This window comes from Acanthaster planci, linkage group LG06, assembly GCF_054643075.1.
Source record: "Acanthaster planci isolate LZ-2023a linkage group LG06, COTS_SCS, whole genome shotgun sequence".
Classification (NCBI taxonomy): domain Eukaryota; kingdom Metazoa; phylum Echinodermata; class Asteroidea; order Valvatida; family Acanthasteridae; genus Acanthaster; species Acanthaster planci.
In genome coordinates this window covers 10,125,572-10,147,029 of record NC_141782.1, presented here as the reverse complement: position 1 = coordinate 10,147,029, position 21,458 = coordinate 10,125,572, and the positions used below count along the sequence as shown (strand labels likewise).

At 43.1% G+C, this 21,458-nt stretch overlaps 1 protein-coding gene across 1 annotated transcript in view; it reads right to left on the bottom strand.

The window, feature by feature from the left end:
- The window catches only part of virma (vir like m6A methyltransferase associated), a 35,446-nt gene extending 20,415 nt beyond the window's left edge, over window positions 1–15,031 (bottom strand). Inside the window, exons 1-14 of the mRNA XM_087138112.1 lie at window positions 14,961–15,031; window positions 12,489–12,601; window positions 11,979–12,114; window positions 10,748–10,910; window positions 9,606–10,520; window positions 8,739–8,860; window positions 8,422–8,511; window positions 6,778–6,905; window positions 5,175–5,397; window positions 4,322–4,403; window positions 3,565–3,784; window positions 2,975–3,209; window positions 1,272–1,372; window positions 323–435 (exon numbers count right to left, since the gene is read on the bottom strand). Coding sequence (XP_086994238.1) covers window positions 323–435; window positions 1,272–1,372; window positions 2,975–3,209; window positions 3,565–3,784; window positions 4,322–4,403; window positions 5,175–5,397; window positions 6,778–6,905; window positions 8,422–8,511; window positions 8,739–8,860; window positions 9,606–10,520; window positions 10,748–10,910; window positions 11,979–12,114; window positions 12,489–12,601; window positions 14,961–15,023 — 2,704 coding nt within the window. The 5' untranslated portion in view covers window positions 15,024–15,031. The remainder of the gene's footprint in view (window positions 1–322; window positions 436–1,271; window positions 1,373–2,974; window positions 3,210–3,564; window positions 3,785–4,321; window positions 4,404–5,174; window positions 5,398–6,777; window positions 6,906–8,421; window positions 8,512–8,738; window positions 8,861–9,605; window positions 10,521–10,747; window positions 10,911–11,978; window positions 12,115–12,488; window positions 12,602–14,960) is intronic.
- Between the last annotated feature and the right edge of the window lie 6,427 nt (window positions 15,032–21,458).

Here is a 21,458-nt window from a genome sequence, read left to right as displayed (position 1 = left end):
GGAATATCATTTCCTTTCTCCTCATTCTTGGTCAAGGGAAACACACATTCGGTGATTTCACAGAAATTGTGGTCTTGCAAGTACCAGTACCCAAAAAGCTAGACACAAAATGGAATCCATTTGCAATGGCGCATACTTCCACACCAGAGGTGGGGTCCCACTCACTGCAAACGATGCCAAGAATTCAAATGGGACGTGCATGAAAAGATCACGTGTGAAGCCCAGGCAAAGAGCCACTGACTTTCTTGCTTTACAGATTTTGGTCCACAATCAGTTTGAATGTGCTTTTTGATTTACAGCAAAAACTAGCATGAGGCTCTACCTTTGAGTGACTTCATGATGGCTGTGAGTAACTCCACTGCGGCACTCATAATGCTCTCGTTACCTGAGGTGGCAGGGCAAGACACTAGCACCAGGAGACTTTCCAGAAGTTTCCTATAACGTTTAGGAGAAAAAATATTCAAATGCTACTATAGTGGAAGTCCACATCACACTCCAAGCCCAAGGTATGCAAAGCCAATCTTTCCATGTGCAAATGGTAGCCTCTAATTCACTCCATGTATAGTCTTTGCTGACACGGTAAAGCGTCCTCCTAAGCCCTTTCTGTGTGTGTGAGTTTGTTCCTGTATGCGATTGGGAACCCTGAACGATAGAGGACAATAAGGTCCCCGATTGACAGAGGGTCCCCGATTGACAACTGTGTACAAAACATATGGGTGGTCTTCTAAAAAAGTTAAAGTACAAACAAAAGAGGAACAATAGGGGGTCCCCAGTTGCAGGCAAATACACACTTGGCTGCGTGGGCGGGGGGATTGGCATACAGTGTATCTCCATCCCACTGACAGGCCCAAACTTGCACCGAGAGACCATGGGTTGACTTTCTTACCCGCCTGATCAGGAGCCGATTGCCAGGACCTCAATAAGCATGCACAAGTGCTATAAAGCATGTAAATATGTGCGTCGAAGAATTAGGTCATTGGCTAAAATGTACCGCGGCACATATTGCTTTTAGCTGGGTCTTGGCTGATTGTTGCTGAGCAATTTTTAAATCTCAGCAGCTGATAGTGGGCCTAGGGGCCCAATTTCACTGCGTCTACTACCCAGAGTTTTGAGCTGACTATAATCATTTTGTGCACAGAACGCTATTGCACTTTATATGCATGTGCATTCATAACCAAAATTTCCTCGCTGAACTAAAATTTCCGTAACAGCTTGAGACGATTTTCCCCTAAAGGTAAGCAGAGCCATGAAAATGGGTCCAGCATGCTTACCTTGTCTGGAACATGTGATACAGCACTGGGTATGGGTCAGCTGAGCTGGGTGGCCCGGTGACTTTGGCAGTAGTGGGGAAAGCCTTGATCGGTGGTTGTACCTTCATCCACACAGAACCAGAAAGTGGTACAATGTAATGAACTTTGGAACCATAAAAGCTGGACAATTTTTGCAAGAATGAAAATGCAGAGTTTTGATCTAGCCATATCCCTGCAACAGGTTATACCCCGTGTCATCACTTGCCATCTAAAGCCACAAGCACAAAACTGACAACTCCTTAGCGTTTCCCTTCAATTCTCTGTCACAGCTTGTCCAACATTATATACAACCAGGTGTGGAATCTGACTCACAACTGACTTGTAATTGACTTGTGATCAAGTAGATTACAACTTTCTCGGGAACCACAAAGCAGAGTGTTTTAATACTTGGAATGTTTCACTTGTCACATTAACTTGTATCAAACCATGAGGAGGCTCTAACAGATCCTGTACGGCACAGTTTGAATAACTGTGTGCGCATGCAAATTGAGGGTCATGACGGCTACAACCCACACTTGGAAAGGAAGGGTCCAAAACGAGTCAGGGTTCTCTTCTTTCTTTGATAATTTTCAAAATTCTTTTTTATCACACATGTATTCGCTCCACCCAGGAGTAGTGGGTACCTGTGAGGACAGATATGGTTACCAGCATCGGGCTAGTATACTCCCCAGGGAGCTGAGATGGTGTCAGGAATGTTCAGATGATGTGAGCCCAATGTGCAGGGATACTGATAACATATCGGCACCTTTCCATTACAGATACAGTGAGATACTGTGCACTGTATAAATACTTTGATATTATTCTTACAAATGGGTCATTAGGGAGACATTTTGTGGTAAATTTTTAAACCTTAGGGAGACATCGGTCATTACCAGAAGGTAACTACCAGAAGGAGGCCGAATTTTACCGTCCCAATTTTGAGAGATGATGGATTAGGGTCTAAATTGAATACATACAAAGTTTGGTTCAGATCAGAATAGGGAATATTTAATTATGGGACAGTAAAGTTTGTGCATGTTCCTATGGGAATGGTCTCCCAAGTGACCCATTTTCAGTAATCCATATAACTTTTTATTGTTACTTGTTGCATATCTTACTTTTTATATGAGATTTCTCCTCCTTATTCTGCAATTCAGCAATGGTAATCTCATCGCATTTCAAAACAGTTTTGTTTATTTTCTTGACTTCTTGATATTTAAAGATTTCTGTAATATTTTGTTCCATTTGGCTTTCTATTACTTCTTCAATACAGTCTTATTTGTCATTTGAAGCAAGATATGGGACGGAGAGAACCCTCCCCCGCCTTTGTGTTGGTCATTATTTGATCGGAATCTCAGGAATTCTTTACAGACTTCTGGGGGATGTGTTAGGTAACAATAGTCTAGAGTGTGTATAGGGATTGGACAGGTAAGGGGGGTACCCCTCCGTCCCATATCTTGCCTAGTACATTATTTGTATCTCGACGTGGTTTTGATTTGAAATTGTATGTAATAATGAGCATAATTATTCCTGTTTTACATACAAAGCCCACTACAGAGAATAACAGTTTTGTAGCTGTTGAGGCCACCCTGTTAAAATATGACAAATACACAAATAAATGCTTTGATTTAGAGGCAGTTTAGAAACCAGCCCAAAAAATTGCGGCAATCAGTGGGGAAACTTACGATAGAATAGGAGGCTGTCCTGAGTGTTGTGCAGAGTTCCTGCAGGCAGTCCAGGATGGTCTCAATGTCAGTATTGCTCACGCCCCCGCAGTCCCCTAGGACCTCCCCCTCAAGGGGCGTGCCAGGGCCCGAGGAGTGCTGCTGGGGGGTGTCGAGATCCCCCGAGTCAAACTTGGAGGACTGTTTGAGGGACACTGCTGGGGACGAGGAGGGTTCAGCGTCCGAGTCCAAGATGCTGTTGGTGCAGAGAGATCGGGCATTTCAAATACTGATTTTTTTTTTCACTTCTTCACTTAATTCCTTGATTCTGTTCCTTTGTTTATTTTTTCTGGTTTAGGCATTACTTTTTTAGTACAGTTCAGTATTATCAACAGCTCCTCGTTTTCAACTGCCAACCGAGGACTGACTGGCAACGGCAGAAAAATGTCTTCACATGTATCCCCAGTATGCAATATAAGAACAAACATGAGGACAAAGTGAACAGCGCCCTCCCTCCATCTCATCAGATCACTGTGCATATAAACAGAGACTAGTAGGACACATCAGCTGATCTACACCTGAGTGCTCTATGCCGGTCGTGTACACCTCACCTATCGACGGTGTCCCGGAGTGTCGTCAGCACCTCGTAGACATGAATCTTCTTCAAGAGGGCAGTGGTTGCCGTGACGACCCGGACTGTCTGCTCCGACAGCAGGAGCTTGACCAGGCGCTGGTAGTAGGTCCTGGGGGCGTTGCCTAACCCATCCACTGGGGGACAAGGTCCAAGGAAACGCTGGATGCCCTCCCGCCAGTTGGTGGCACTGTCCAAGGCTGCACGTGCAAGCATATTAACGCCCTCTTTGAAAGACTTCGTTCAGGGTCAATCTGCAAGGATTTTCTATGCTGCTTTTGTGCAATAGCAACTGTCTAAATACAGGCTCTGGGCAGAAACTATGAACAACATGAGTGGCTATTGCAAACCTGTCTGTCAAACAAATATTTAAGCCACAGGGCAAACTGCATGCAGAGAAACTACATCCACCTGTGTCATGAACAGAGTGAATAGGTACAACACTATTTCACTAAGTGTATACACTTAACCATTCAGTTAAGAGCACGCGAAACCAACAAAGATGAGCACATTCTCAGTACAGTTTTGCATTATGCTGATTGAAAATATTGCCTTGTCCAATGCCATTGTATTAATCTGGCCCAAATGACAAATAAAGACGCACATATAAACATAATTCATCCCCAAAGTGAAAGATTTTGGAAGTCATTGTGTAGTAATACTCTGATGGCAAGGTTCTCTCCTTTGAGTGCACTGAACTTTTAACATGATCAGCCTATCCTTCCAATCTCCAATACCTTTGAGAGCCATGAGTTTCAAGGAGGACGCCACATGATCACCAAAGAGCAGACTCATCAATGCATCTAAGACTCCAAGCTCCTACATAAAACAGAAATAACATACATCTCATATGAGGAAACTATTCACGAGCTGTTCTCAAAACTGGTTCGTAAGACAACACCATTCTCAAGACACCATTTGTTAACAAAAATGCTTTTTGTGATTCAAACAAAGCCCTAAATGTAACCTACGTGTATCAACAGCGTTAAATCACATCAGACAATTTCCATGAGCTACTTCACAGAATAACCATAAAAAAAAGACTCTTTGATGGAACAGAGACTATACGTATGCAGGAATTCGGGGAAATTCTTCAAAATAATTTCTGAAAGTCTGCCAATCATTTCCTTCTTGGGCATTGCCCAGAATCAGTTGACTGCACACTGCCTTCAAGGATAAGGCTATTCAACAATACCTGTCATCACACCTTCAACAGCATATTTACAATGCAACAAAATGAAAAACGTAACTCTTCAGACACTGCAGAGGATATCATTTTGACTGAAACTTCTGATTTAAAAAAAAAAATATCCCCCACCCAAACCTCACATTTAGCAACACTCTGGGGTACTGCCTTTCAGCCATATATGCTGCAATAATGGGCTATGTGCCATGGTCTTGATCAACTTTAATTACACAGTCTGTCCCCACAGACTTCTGAAACTTCTGTGCAGGCGCGCAAAAACACATGGGAGATTCGCATGTGTACATGAATGCCTCCAAGCAGTGACTCACGGCATGCCACAATCCCTCAGCTGTCCCAGAACATGTGGACAGCCAGACCGAGCCCACACGTAAACAGATGCTCACCAAGAGCTTCACGGCCACACGCTGGCCGCAGTCGCACAGCGCCGATGACAGCCGCATACCGGCCTTCAGCTGCCTCATGTTGACCCCAATGGGCTGACCCCTGGCCCTGTCCTGGCTGAGGGCCTCCACTGACCACTGGGCCAAGGTGAGCAGAGAGCGGTCATCCAGACCGGTCAGGGCCTGGGGGAGAAGGGCTGGTAAAGGCTCCAGGGCTGCCACCCATCTACAAGAGAAAGGAGTTTGAGCATCCTTACGATATTCTCACGCAGGTATTTCGAGAGAGGAGTTGAAATAAAAATTAGTCTCCCCTTTCGGTCGGAATTGCACAGGCACTTTTCCTTGGTCCGTTTTTAACTATGAACAAACAAAAGAGGATCAAAAACAGCACTATGGATCAGCACCGTACGGTGTGACCAAAACAGTCACATTCGCGCCTAAAAAATGATGACATACAACCACATGTTTAATTCTTATCGCCAATGGCAACCGTGATTTGTGTCCGTTTGTCGCCCACCTTGTCAGTCGTATTTCATGAACAATCGCCGCCCAGTTTTCTCTGACGTGCACAGAGCGATGTCTCTATGATCAAGCTTTTTTTTATCCGTCTTTAACACTACATGTATGTACACAGCATGAGCCCACTTTCCCTGCAACGTAGCCTACATGTAGGTATATACAGGCACGTACAGGTACCCGAGTCGACTGGTTTGTGGTCGCACGCTGAATAGAGTGAGTGTGGGGAACTGATAGATCTCGCATATTGATTAGATGCAGTAGCAGTCTATGCATGCCACAATTCCGGTGCAATGAACTTGCTTCTGTCCCAAATGTAAGTTTGAAACCAGGTTTCATGCTGCCTTTGGTCAGGTCCGGTCCCAGGTATGAAATACTCAAATGTAAAAGAACAAACGTGCCTTGTATTTTCTTTCACCTTTTTTTTTTTCCTTCACATAATTGGTTGCCATTTTTTATTTATTCCACAAGCACAAAATCCAAAGCCTGTCTGTCCGGGAGCCAGTGGCTCCTCATTTTGGCTCCTCATTTTATTTTTCTCCGTACAGCACTGCTATGGATTCAAAGCAGAAACAGCCCAGCAACGTAATCCATATGCAAACAGCTGCTGGGGTGTTCAAGTAATATTAAAAGCAATCATATCAAATAATGGGGAAATAGCGCTGACATTACTGGCCCCTCTGTGGTTTTGACACTGATGCACTTTGACTGAAATCTCAAGTTCACTGCGTCATTTCCTGCGTTCTTACTCGTGCACGTAAGCTTTTTCATTGCAACAGATTTCCTTCAGCCACGGAGTTCTTTTAAGTTACATGTACACTGCTCTCCGTCGGTGCACTAGAGAAAGTAACGAGTTGGGAGGAAAACCCCGCACAAGTATTCAGGGGGAAAACCACAGCAATCAGGTAGGGACTGAAAACCAAATCCATGCTATAGCCTGGGTGGGATTTGAACCCGGGATCCCAGAGATGGAGGGTACAGAAAATAATCACCGCGTCAGCCTGACTCATCGGTTTCACCACCAGATTCCCAAACAACTGGATTACAAGGCTATCTCTGACTAGAGACTGGTCTTCTTGGTTGTTCATACCTGGGTCCATATTCCTTGTCCTTATGTTCCTTCAGTGCGTCCAGCAGAGCTTTGGAATCCTCCATGGAGGCATCGTGCTTGGCTGGTGTGACCTGGTCCTGGGGAACAGGATAGGGAGCGGGGTAGGTCTACAAAGAAAAAGAGCGAGAAATCAAGAGGCATCATCAGTGGCAATTTGTTTACAAACTCACAGTCAGCACAGAGTATACAGTGCTCATAAATATGTACATTGGTGACAAACAAAACCAACCAATGGAAACTTAATACTTCCTGGACGCCAAATGTACATCTTACAATTTGTATGCAGAGAAGCAGCTTAATACGGTGTGGTGGTAGGCAACAACAACACACAGGTCAGGGGCTAGTGACGGCAGCTGACCTTTTTAAGCCTTACTCTTGGAGCACTTCCCTCAACTTAACGTGCCCAGGGCCCGCTTTCAAGAAACTCTTAGACATGTCTTAGGAAGGGTAACTCATCTTTATAACTTGCAGCCTGTCCTAGAATTGATTTCACCAAACTTAAGTTTCCTTCAACACCTCCTAACTTCCTTAGCAATGCTGTTCAATTTGTTTTAACTTAATATTGAATACATATAGAAATATTTCTATATATTTCTATACATATAGAAATCACTGTCACTATAAAAGCGAATGTTGTCCTAGATCACATACATGTATTAGGTTTAATGAAGAACACTGCTGTAGAAACAGATTTGACATCTTCTCGTCAACTTTAAGACGGAATGATGAAAATGATGGAAAGCATGAATGACTATATCATATCTTGCATCAAACTACATATCTGCGTTTGGAATTTATTAGAGTAATTTTCTGGTGAAAGTTTCGCTTTGCACAATTCTCTCCAACAAATTTTTTTTATCAAACATTAAAAACAAACATGAAACAGCCATCGAATGGGTAATTCTGATGCATCTGACTTTAGATGGGTTTGGTGAAATCAATCTTGGGATGCGTCTTAGCCAAGATTGATCCAAGAGCAGAGACCTGGAGCAGAGACTCGTCTTAAGGTGAGCCACAAGACACAACGAGTTTTGTGAAAGCAGCCACAGATGCAGCAAATTGCAACCTCAGAGTTTGACACCATTTGGTCTTGGACATAGATGATGTGTCTGATCTTCTTGTACTGTGCAAGATGAGCAACTTTCACAAGAAAGCAAACTGAAGTGTCAGGCAGCCAGAATGCCAAGGTACTTGGTGTAAAGGTCAACTCATGGGCTACACCTTTCTCACCCAGTAAACAGTTCATGCGCCTACTTTTTTGCATAACAGTGATTTAGAGTTTTGAAAGTAAAACACAACTTAAATTTACAGATCGGGATTGTTTCATTTGAGCAATTTCACTGGAACTATTTTTCACAGGAAAATTTAACTCATACATTTGATCCAATGAATACGCTAGACTTGGTACAAGCCAAAGTGAAAATAAAAAACAGCACCAACACCGAAGGAGGATTGAGTTCCATGAGCCTTGCACATGCTAGTCTACAGAAGAATTACATGTGTACAAACTGCTAACCGCATTCATGAACTGATATCAAAGTACTCCTTTTATAATAAAAATATGTCTCCCCATGGAGACATCAATAAAGTTCTTAAAGTCCTCCATCCCTAACATCAACTTACAGTGAGCGGCACAAGCTCCACTTGGAAGGGGTCAAAGGTCACAATGTCCGGCCATGATTCTCCCTCCAGACCATCCACTTCGAGGCCCTCCTGCAGTCAATGACAGACCAAAAGTAAAAACTACAACCAGGTCCAAGACTGCTGTAATCTGGCAGAGACGAGTTCCCCCCCCAAAAAAAAATCCTTCCCATTCCTTTTCTAAATGGTGGTATTTTGGGATAACTAATTTTGGGGGAATTTGGAAGTGGCAAAGGAGAACTTGCAAATGGGCAGTTACTGCATGTCAATGTCACCCTGTTAAGACAAGATGTTTTTACCGTGTCCATCAAGCCATCCAGACTTCCTACTTCGTCCATCCCTTCCTCATCGCTAATCTCTTCGTAGGGCTGGCCGATGCTCTCCATTTCCGTATCCTCTGTGGGTTCTCGGCTCCGATCATCTGAAACCAACCAACCAACATCAAAGCTTAAACTGGGCCACCTTTGCTCCCAATTTGTTGTGTTTTTACATTTGATATTGTATAATTATCAAATGATAAAAATTTAGGAGTGCCATGGTTAGCATAATTCCATGAGGTGACGGGAAGATGGAATGTTTACATTCTATGAATTGAATGGAACATTCCTTCTGCCACTGGGTCATTCCATAAGGTTGGGGCACAATTTTCACAGTGTCCTTGTTACACAGGTAACTTTTACCGTCTGTCATGACCTGTAGAGTAGGTCATTTACTCTATGAAAATAACACACACCTTTGCATTCAGCTTTGCAAGATGTTTAACAATGCCAATTTGGAATCCACATGCAGGGAAATAGCTGTTCGTTTTTATGGCACCCATGTAACAATTGACATCATCACAAATTGAGCCCCAACCTCATGGAATGACCCCACTATATACTATTATTCTTTCCACTGCACGAATTTTAAACATTCATTGTTTGTTTCATACAATGTTTGAACAAGTCCTGAAAAAACTCCCTCGAGAATAAACGCTTTTACAGCATATGTGAGTTTAGAAATGTCTTGTGACTGAGCAATGGAACTTCCATTTACTGGTGGAATGGGACTTCAGTTTTTGCAATGTGGCCTCGCAATACATTGGGAGGTACATTGACACATGATCAACAACACGCTAGTCACGCAACAGGGGTGTACTCAGGCATTGTATGAATACTTTCTGTTACCTTCCATGGTCTCTCGATCAGAGAACTGGTGGCTGGGAGAGGTTTCTGGTGTAAGTGGCTCAAAGAGTTCTTCTACTTCAGCAGTCTCTTGCACTATCTCTCCTGGTTCGGCGGTGACGGGCGGCTCCTCTGAGTCCCGTCTGCCCTCGTCCCTCCTGGCGTCCACCTCTCTCCTGGACTCCTTGTCTCGCCTCGCCTCCCGGCGGGGGCTGTCTCCTCCCCTCCGCCTGGAGCTCTCCCTGTGCCGCCTGGACTCCTGGTACTGCTCGCCCGGCTGGGCATAGTCAGGTGGGGACGGGGAGCCTTGGGGCTCTCCTGGTGGAGTCCTGGGCCCCCTGTGTTTGCGGTGCTTCTTCTGGCTCCTCCCACTGCTGCCGCCACCGGAGGTAGCGGGCAATCGGGTGTGGTCGTCATGCCATGGATCCGTGTACGATGGCTTTTGAGAAGGTGGCTCGGTAGGAGTCGTTTGCTCCTCCCACTCGGTGGCATCTCCCGGCTCCCAAGTGTCCGTAGTCTCCCAGGTGTCGTTGGTCTCCCACTCGCGGCCCTGTCCACCTTGCTCCTCTGGCTCCCCGGCTTCCCAGGTATCTTGGGTCTTCCAAGACTCCTTGGCCGCATCCCCCGAGGACCAGGGCTCCGAGGGATGGGGCTGGGAGGGTTCCCACTGCTCCTGGGCAGGGGGAGGAGGGGAGGGGGTCCTGGGCCCCCGGCGGCTGGCGGTGCTGGGAATGGCGTGGGAAGCGGGTGGGGGTTGGTGACGCTCCGTCTCCGCAGCCGGCTCGGCATAACGGGCTCTCTTGGGTGGCGCAGACTGCTCACGTTCCTGTTGTTCCCATTCCCACTTGTGATGCTGTTGCGGGAGAATTGGCTGCTTCTGTGTCAACTCGTGGGCCAAAAACTCAGTGGTGTCATCCGCTGTAATCAGATAGAAAGTAAACTTTAGTGTCACAATTCCATGACTTAATCAATTTCTAAATTTCTAAGACAAATTGGAGTTGGAGCGACAAGGAGTTTCAAGGCGACTTGTTTAAGAAATGAGTTTATTTTATCTTCCAAAAAATCCCTTCGAAGACTTCAAAGGTTTCAGGAACGTTAAAGGTCGGGATGGGAAGCCAGCAAGACAACAGAAGGATTCATCTTACCAGCCCGCTTGGACCCGTGGATGCTCTGCTTGGGAGGAGGGGGAGGCGGAGGGGGCGAGACGGCTCTCTCCTCCGCCCTCTTCTTGTGAGATGCCAGGATGCCGTAGATGGCCACTGTCACTTTGTGGTACCAGCCTCGAAGAACCACTCCATCAGTGGGGGCCTAGGTGAATAGCAAGCAATGAGGCAATTACAAAAGAGCGAGATGTTTCTTAATATCGCACCCATCGTTTTCTGGAAAAGGCGATCCAATGGCCCAAGCACCAACTCCCAGAAGAGACACCTAATAGACTGTAGTACACAGACATGGTTTGTATTTACAGATAGTCAAGTTTAGCTCCCTGAGGTATTACAAGGTTGCAAACGAAGCCTCAGGAACTAGTCTGTCAATATCTAATACCTCAGATAGCTAGATGAGCCAACCCAAATTAACCATGTTGGATTTGTTTTACCATAGCTCAGATATATTCTGTTGCCATTAAAATTTCAGAAGCAAGGGTTAAAGTAGCATGATTGTGCGCTGCTACCTGTTCATGTGTAGTGCGCATGTAACATAGCTAGGACAGTGCTCATGCCTGGGTACTTCATCGGTGCGACAGTTCCAAGAACTGTTTCTGGGGAAAAGTTCAGTGCTAGCATGCATTTGACTCGAGCATGGATCCTCTCTTGCAAGCGCCTGGTAAACAGCGGAATAGCAAGTGGCATGTGATGATGAACCAATGAGAGTCCATCTCTCCATCATGAATATATATGAAGTGTGGTAGCATGATGTCAAGTGCTGATCAATACAGGGGCTCCAATTCGGCACAAAAATAAATGAAACATACGGCCCGGCCTTGTGTTATTTCAACATTCTCAGCATTAACGCAACAACAAAGGGTGACAGAGTTACTTTTAGCATGAAAAGTGGTGTTGCATATGGGAATCAGGCTTTTAAATTGATCCGTTTCTTCAAAAGAACAAAGTAACAAAGAGCATGTTTACGTGTAGCTCTTGAAAATTTTATCTTTCATTTTAACAAATGCTGGCAAGCTAGGTTTGTCCTCCTAATTTTGAAGGAGGCTTGTGTGTATAGCAAATACTAAGTAACTCTTCAAAGGATTAACCGGCAGGTCAACATAACTACAGGTATTTCAGTAATTGGTTTGCAACTGTATCAATTACATAAATTATTATCCCAATCTAACAACTAGTGCAGGCAAATCAAAAATCTCTGAAGCAGGCACACTACCGTGGAGCTGGGGATGAGCTGTATCTTGGAGTTATCTACGTAATCCAAGACCCCCAGCTGTTCAAAGACGGCAGAGCCTGGCTTGTTCAGGTTATTGATAAACAGCTCCAGTTTGAACGTAGATGGGCTGGTCTCCCTTATTATAGGAAAGAAAAGTATCTGGATATTAATGACTGCAGAGGCAAGAGGGCACATCAAGAAATAGCATCGTAAATAAATAGTACATGTTCACTGATAAAACGGTATGATTTTATAGGGAAATACTGGGCTGCCCACATGAAATAACCATTGCAGTATTACGGCCAGCTGGTGCCCCCCCCCATAAGAAGCTGGTGCCCCTTTGTGCCACCCACCAGTAAAATCCTAGCTCCGCCACTGCCCAGCAAGGGATTATATTGATGTTGATACTCAAGTACTACCAATCCTAAATAAAAGTGCTCTTGTTCTCACATGGTCTGATAAATATTGGGTGCAGAATCTCCTCTTACAGCTGGGTGATATTGAACTTACCCCAGTCTGCCCTGATCCTGCAGCTCCGGGTGGGCTACCATTGCCCTGGGTATGACCCTAACCTCACTGATGCATACCGGCCATGGGAACTGCACCAGGTCAAGGTTCAAGTCCTAAGGGTTGAAGGTCAAGATACAAAGAAACAACTGTAAAAAGTTTGCCTGAGGGATTTCACACTGCAACGGGAGACGTTCTGCTGACATCAAAAGGTGTCTGACATCAAAATGTCAAAACTGTCGTTGGACCATCTTCTTCATGTTACAGTGCACTTGCGTCCAATGTCTGATTGAACAAAAACAACAGGGGGATTTAGATCTGTGGCCTCTGGTTGAAATTGTTACCGTCTTGGGATTTCAGTTTCAAAAAGTCAAAAATGTGGATGCAAGAAAATAGTATGTACACAGATGGGAGTCAAAAACTTCAAAACGTGAAAACAAGCAACACAAGTGAATGGACTGCTGTCGTGCATACAAGCCATCAAATATTTACTGTTCTTAAGCATTCTGTCAAAAGTAACATGTGGTACCAAGACTTTGTTTGACACTATCCCTCCATAGTCAAGTCACCAGACCTTTATCAGGTCTGGCAATGCTTGACACATAATCAATCCCAACTACGGCCATGATCCCAACATCAAACACACGGTAAGTACTGACTGACAAGCCCAACTCTAGCGCCATAGGCTGGAATCATCCACCTGTTGTTTTTAAGATAATGGCATCAATGCTTGCAGCCATACATTACATCTGGGAACTCTGATGCACATCTGTATCTGCCCCGAGCATGAAGTACACCCCCAAGCGGCAAAATAAAGACAGATGGTCGTAAATTTTCCAAGCGGGTTCTTAAACGTACTCTGCGAGTGCACAAAGACCATACATTCTGGAATAAATTTGTTACGCATACACAGCGTGCTCCGCGTCAAACACGCCATTGATCTCTCTTACAAACGCGCGCCTCTGCGGTAAGTACCAAAAAAACCCACCCTTTTTTGTTCCGCTTGGAGCGGATAGCAGCATGCAGCATGGAGGTACACGTATTTTGCCCGCTTTCCCGTGCCACAATGTTGCATGTTACTCGGGTCGATGTAATGTCGCACCGAAGGCAAGAATGCATTTGTTGTGACATGAGCCCTGTACTAGGCTTCAGATTGAAGGTGCAAAAACAACAAGGAAAAACACTTTAAAAAAATACTGGCTTGTAAGAACTGAAGACACTCAGTTTGCTGTGCACAAAAGTGGGCTTTGCTCAATGTTTTACAGGATTCATGCTGTACAACACCACTGGTTAACAAGTGCAGCACTGGCAGAAAGAATAAGCCTTTTGCGAGTTAACTTTGACCCAAATCTGGTACACTGAGTTCTTTAAATTCACATGAACATAGCAACTTGAATTCTCCTCACTAAAACCACTGTTGCTATACCTCGTGACTCCTGGCAAGCTTTTCCTTAGTTCCATAAGAGACGCCTTGCAACAATACACTGTTCTCAATGGATAAGAAAGGCAGAAAAGAACCAGTCCATTCCAGAGATGGTGGTCGTTACACTTTAAAGAAAATCGGATCTCTCCCATATTGTGTATTTATACATCTTTAACCAGTTAACCAATAACAATTCTACGAACAAATTAAACATATTCAACACTTCAGAGAGATCAGTGATGAACTTATTCCCGTACAAGAACCCTGCATACACGTATACAAAGCCTTCTACTCTAACCGGGGGTTATTCTCATAAAATAGCAGGTTGTGTCACAAATTTATGTTTATAAACCGAAATATAAAGCTGAACAAAATCTGCACATTTCAGGGGTAACCAATAGTGGATTAATTGGTCAGTCTGAAGCCCCCGATCCGACGAAACCAGAACTGCATTTCTATATCGTCTCGCTGGCACGCGAGTTAAAGCCGGGTACCAGTCACGGCCTCAGTGTAGCAGGCATGCAACAGACCTTAACTGGAAACCACTCACGCGTAGTGCGTACACGCAGCTCGGATTCCTGTACGTGCGTGCACTTTACAACTCAAGAATGGATGAATTACGTCTATAAAAGAAGCGTTGTCCCATTTAATTTCCTTGATTTTGCAGTCCATGGTTCCTTCATGTCCTTCTGGAATTCCTTAACCCCCCAGACGGATAGATAAGGCCACGAAGAATTTGTAAACGTGAAAAATTTGTTTCTTCAACAAGGTAAACCAAGAACAAATTAGAACCAATTTGTGGTCGTTTTGTACACAACTTTTATACCCTGGATGTCAGTCGTAATGAAATGAAGACAACGTCCAACCTGGGCTAGATTACTGTACATGATGCAGGCCTTGCTAGGCTAAACAGAGCTGGTCCAACTCAGGACTGTAAATTATGCCAACAAATGCTATGGATTCTGAGTCAAACTTATGGAAATCTTGTTTTTCCTGTTTCTCTACAATCTTTAAATCTATCAATCCTTTAGTGGCATGACTGCGTGACTCACCTCTTTATTTTCGTGGCTGAAAGTGTCACAGAACAACAGCTCGCCCATGTTTTCCTCCGCCATCTTTCCTGTCTGAGAATTGCAATTCAACAGAGGGCGCTCGAAACCAGCTGCTGCTGGGGGTACGTGTAGTGGGTGTGCTAATTTAAGCCCCATTGAAAACAGTATGAAATCGGCATTGTTCAGGGCCCAATAACATGCGTACCAACATAATCCCTGAGGTTTCTGAAACACAAATTAAATTATTGTCCCTATTCTTTCAATTTCTTTTCAATTTTCTGTGGGTTAACCAACAACATTTTAGTTATTCTCACAAAACAAAATCACCCCCTTAAAGTGATTTTTGTGGAGTCTGCTTGCGGCCATTTTTCAAGGGGCAACCCTCATATCAATTTTCTCGGGCACTTAAGACCATTTTTCTACATTTTTTCCCATTTTGCTCTTAGATGAAAGTTCAGAGGCCCAGGGAGTTGATCCTGGAAAAGATGTACGCAATCTCATCATGTTGGGGGCCAAACAATCTCCTTTTGTACTGTGGAGGCACTTTATATGCTAATGAGCTGGCCAGCCTGAAATTCTCGCTTAAATGAGTAAAGTCATTGTAGACTGAACCCTTTACTCGCCACCACACACGGACATGTTGCCTGGCGATTTCTGGTGGCACTTAAAGGATTCGCCCATAGCGCGTGCTACACCCGGGTGACGCTGAGAGGAAGAGGGTCAGGCCTCCTCAGTAGCGTAGCCACGGGAGAGGGGGGCAATGAAATTCCTAGTTCCCCCCCCCCACCACCACCACTGACAAAAAACGGAGGAATAGATATTAAACAAGGCTTACAAAAACTTGCCTCCCCAAAAACACCGCTGACAGTTAACGTTTGCCTTTTGCTTTAAACAAGACATTTTCGGCAGTCAGTGTAAATTTAACCTTGTGGTTGGCCACTGGATTGCAGCGGCCGGAAGTAGAGTTTTTTCTTTATTAAGGCTATGCGAGCTGCCAACTCTAACAAATCTTGCGATTTTTCCTACGGACAGTTGTGATGAACAGTCCATTTCATTTATACTCGAATATAAATTTGTTTTATGGACAACTTGCTTGTCCAATAGGTTGAACCGAGTTTCCTGGGCACACATAAGACATAATGAAGCACTTTGGCAACCTACATCGTGACTTATCACTAATTTACAAACAATTTATTGACAACCATAGCAGAATTAGCTGCAAGAAACGCCAGAAAGGAATTAAATTTGTACACACTTCAATGAGGCTTCCCTGGAGCTCAAGTTCTAAGGGTAGGGTCTCTTTCCAACATTAACTATGCATACAGATTTGAAGTAGGTGGCTTAATGAAGACTACAATATTGGCCGCGTAAGTCTTAATTACATTCTCCGGTTTTCAAAGATCTGCGAGATCAAGGTTGTCACTTCATGAAATGAATTGATGAGAAGGTAGGTTTTAAAGAAAGCTGCGAAGGGCTTAAATCATTTGAGCCAGCTGAAATAAAAATATTAGATTGCCTACAAACTTCAAGTGAAGTGAGGTAAACAATAGGTCTAGATGTACTGATGACATATCACACTGTTTACATGTACACTTTCCTATGGAGCCAGTAGGGGCCCACGTCCACCGAACACCATAGAAAAGCACACTTGTAAACCAAGTGGTGTCATCGGTTGGCTACCGAGGTCTACTGTTATCCTGCATCTACAGTACTTTAAGAATAACAATTAGCACAAGAAAAAAATACTGCACTTATTGAGCAGCTATATACTGTATTGTCTTAGTACTTGTGGTAAAATGTCAAAGCAAATCTGCTAAACAAACCATTTAAAAATCTGTATTATGCAACTCGCAACTATGATCGACCATAACAGAATCAAAGCAAAATTATAATATTCAAAAGGGTTTAAACTAATTCAAAATGAATTAAAATTTCTACAAAAACTGAAACTGAAATATACACCACCACTTTTTATAGTTCAAATAACTGCATACAAGCTGTTTCACTAAAAGTCATTAGGATAAAAGAATTCTGTTCTAGCATATACCTGGATTCTTACTTACATGTAGTTAAAAATAAATGCTTCTATGATTCCTTATTTTAATGTCATATTCCAAAATGTTCATAGTAAAAATAGAAGTGCATTTTCTCTGAAGAATCTCTGCTGTCGGATGTCTTCCGCCTAAGTACATACATGTAGCAATTACCTAGTAATCTGTCTGACAGGGTTATTATGTTGTAGTGCAGTATGAAGCTGCATGAGGGACATGGTGAATTTAGTCAATGGCAGTCTATGGCAAAATAGTCAATGTTAAAAATACATGGGATATCTCTTGCATGTTTTGTCATAAACATTTTTCTAAGCTGCTGTTACTGACTACAGCTGTCATCAATGTAGAAACGATTTCCAAAACAGTCATGTGTGCATGATCATGAATTATGAATAGGAACCAATGCAAATACGAGCAATGTAAATTGGTGCAATGAATTAGAACAATAGATAACATAATAATGCATATTATTACTATTAGGCCTACATGGAAGAAATTAACTTTTGAAAGCCAGGAATGTTTGCTAGTGGGAATTTTGGATTTCGGGGCAAATGTCTTTCATAATTCTGGGGCTTTTGATGAACATGCTGCCGTAAATTTAATGATTCTGCAATAAAACACGCCTTTTAGTAAAAACTGAATTGAATGATTCAGAATAATATGTAAAATAACACAGTGTACAAGAAGCACATCTCATTACTGCGTATCTAAACCGTGGGATGTCAGCAGCAGCCTGAGGCTCATGTCACGGCTGCTGTACACAACTCCTCTGTGTGAGGTGGTGTGTGCGGGTCTTGCAAGGTGAATTCAGCCTTTGATCAAGCCACGGTCGTGTACTGCGGATGGGGCTTCCGAGCACGATGACATACAAGTTGCTGGGAGCGGCAGATGATGGCACTTATTCCAGGAGCAGTTTGGATGGAATGCATGTGTACCTGAAGAGGGGTTAAGCGGTGCCTCTATCCGGACAGGGGTGCGATGGAAAAGCACAAACCACGGAATACAGGCACACTGGACAACATTTCACAGTTACAAATAAAAGAGGACGTTGCGTAAACTTATGTCTCGCTTCTTCATCTGCTTAGTCAAAACTCCATTCAGGAAACTCTGCACCCCATCAGCCAAACATGAAATATTCCAGAGGGTATGAGCCTGACAGTTAAGTGTGGAGTCCATTCAATAATATTTTGGACAAAATAGAGTTGCACGTTCGGCCTAAAGGAAACAGTACAAGCTGTGATCAGCACATTAGCCGAATATGCAGACAGCCAGGCAGTCACACATTCAGCTACAATCAGCCAACCAGCAACACATCCAGTACAGTACAAGCTGTGATATCAGCAAATTACTCCGATATGCAATCAGTCTGGCAGTCAAACATCCAGTCAGTCTGGCAGTCTCAAATCCAATCAGTCTGGCAGTCAAACACTCAGTAAGTCTGGCATTCTCATCTCCAGTCAGCCAGGCAGACGCACATCCAGTCAGAATCTGCAGAAAAGCAAAAACACTACAGCGTAAGTTTAAACTTGAAAAAACTACAATTTTAGGGGAATGGCACAAAAAACATTTACATAAACGAGTCACAGAACGTAAAAAACAGATAACAGGACGAAAGTGATCTCGCAAGGGCAGGGCCGATCACCTCCTGAGGGTAGCAAGAGCGACTCCGGCTACCTGGAACAACAAGGATAAACTACTCAACTTTGTTCATCGGGCAATCGAACATCCAGTCAGCCAGGCAGTCGCACATCCAGTCAGTATCTGCAGAAAAACAAAAAACACTAAAGCGCACGTTTAAATGTGAAAATATAATAATTTTAGGGGAATGACAGAAAAAACAAGCTCATAAAAATAGCTTCTGCTACCCGAACGGCAATGAGGCAGTGCAAAAAAACCTGCCCAGGAGGAATTGCCTTGTACAAAATTCAGTGAACCAATCAATGATTGAATCTGAACTAATGAACTGGCTATAACACAACCTGAGTCTGCGAACAAAGGGGTTTGACCTTGTCTTGTGGTACACAAATCTTCTGTTTGACCGAATCAAGTTCGAGACCCAAAAATATGAGAATTTGCTAGAGCCGAAATTGCTCATCTTATGTTTGCCACGCAAGGCCAGGAAATTGAATGAAAGTGAGACGTATGATTTCCCCAAATGATAAATATTGGCTGAAATGATAATAAGTCATCTTATTGCTCAGCTAGTGTTATTCTTGATGGTGTCTATTGTAAAGATTTTTATAGAGCAAAGAAAAATTGGAAATACAGGCACTACAACACGAGGTGACCTTGAGGTCATGTACATGAATGGTGCTGGTTCTTTTTCAAAACATCCAAACATTGTTTCGCTTTGAATTCTTTCAGGCAAATGGTGTGTAAAACACCAATAAAAACACACATTACAGGTGTCTTCAGTATCAACACCTGTAGGGATGGATCAAAAATCCATTGATCTCTTTGTCCATGAAATTGAGCATTGGTTGTACAAATAGTGTTATAGGTACGCAACATGTAGCAAGTTTGCATGAATCAACCATCGTCATTGCGCTCTGGGAAATAAGTACATTTGTTTTGTCTCTCCTGTTTGTGTACTATATGTCAGATTTCATATGATCAAACTTCCCATCCTAATGAAGCACCACGCCTAAGAATCATTGCTCATGAAGATGATGCTCATAGAGAAGATGCGCATGTCATCAGTGATCCAGCCTTATATCTATTTCTTACTTCCTGTTAATTAAATTTGGCAGGTTTCAAACTTACATGTAAGAGGTTTGTAAGAGAATCTAAACTTCATAATAAATGGAATTTGAATTTCACCGACTGCCTCAGATATTGGCAGTCCTACTGAAGATTATGACAAGTGACTGCTGTGAGTCTTGGAAATGCAGTGAACACCCATTCACAATAACGACAAAGGTGTCTACTGTTTAGTGCTGCTCACTAAGATGAACTTGTGCATTGTTGAGCAGTCTTGGTAATGTACACTTGGGTCATTGTCTGAAATTCTTTTTCCCCATATTATAGAATAATTCCTGAAATTCATTTTCTCTGTTTTGAGACAGAGAAAAATATTGAGGAGGAGTACAGAACCACGACATCGCAGGGCATACATCAACCTAACTGCTCAGCCATGCACCAGTCGGTCTTATAAGCAGCACTAAAGAGTGTACATCTTGTTATTATCTATGCATGCTCGCTCGGACTCCAAGGCTAACAACAGCTATTTCTTGTTATTTCTTAGCCACTGCTGACCACTCTGTGACCTTTTAGCCCTAAATTTGCAAGCAATACACGCAATACACAACAAAAGTTTCAACAGGACTATAAATGCCAAGAGTGGCTTAATTCGTTTGAAAAAAAGTGAGCACGGAAAGCCATTTTGTCCGTTTTGCAGGGGAAAAAAGGCAATGGTGCTCCGTTAGCACGTTTCTGTGCTTACTGTGTACTGAATGTACAGAAGTAACCAAGTCGTCTTGTCTTTCTTTCCGTATAACCTTATTTGTAAAGTTACGTCGATCTCCTCTGCTTTACATTAATTGTCAAAATACTGAAAATATAGCTTGTTGGTTCTGTCAAACTGTAAACCGAAGGTGATTAAAAAAAAACAACATTGTTCTTGTATTATGATTGCAACCACGGCTGATTAATGAGAGATTTGACTGGAACAAGGCCACGAATTAATGAGATTGTTCCTTTCATCGTCCCATAACCGAACAGTAATTACCGCTTGTCTCATGTTACTTGTATCAAATTCAGCGAAGATACGATAACTGACAGCAAAATAAATGTTGGCACCAATTAAGAAAGCAATCATCTCTAAATCAACTATTTTGTGACCCTCGACGACAAAATGAGCGTGAAGTTGCACTAGGTTATTTCTTATAACAATTCAAAGTCTGAAATTGAAGGGGAGGTCCAGTTTAGAGTTTGGTAACATTTCGAAAGAGTAATACTTCAATTTAATTTCAAATTTTTAGCAGGATCAGGTATGTCATTTTCTTGCCTGGTCAGAAACGTTGAAAAAATATCGAAAAGAAAGCTAAAAAGCCTCCAGAATAGTGCCATGATGTCATCCTACTGTCACTCTGTGTACTTCATACAATAGGAAAGCTTTCTTTTTCTTTTGAAGTTAAAAACAGTACTAAAAATACCTCAATTTTCGAAAACGCCAAGTGCTAGTTCATTGTGTGGCCACATATCAGATATACGCAGCTTGTTCACCTCTTATTTCAATGTCGCCAGGGTCTTTACGTAAATGCAATCAATGAGTTTAGATGCAAGACACCCCCTCCTCGAGAGATTTGCGCCCATGGTGCTATTCAATACATTTTGGTTGTTGGGAAATCTGAAAAGAAATTCTTTACAAACTGCCTTAATTTGTTCTTACCACCAAAAAATGGGAAGTGATATTCAACAACCCATCCCTCACTGGTCAAAAAGTGGA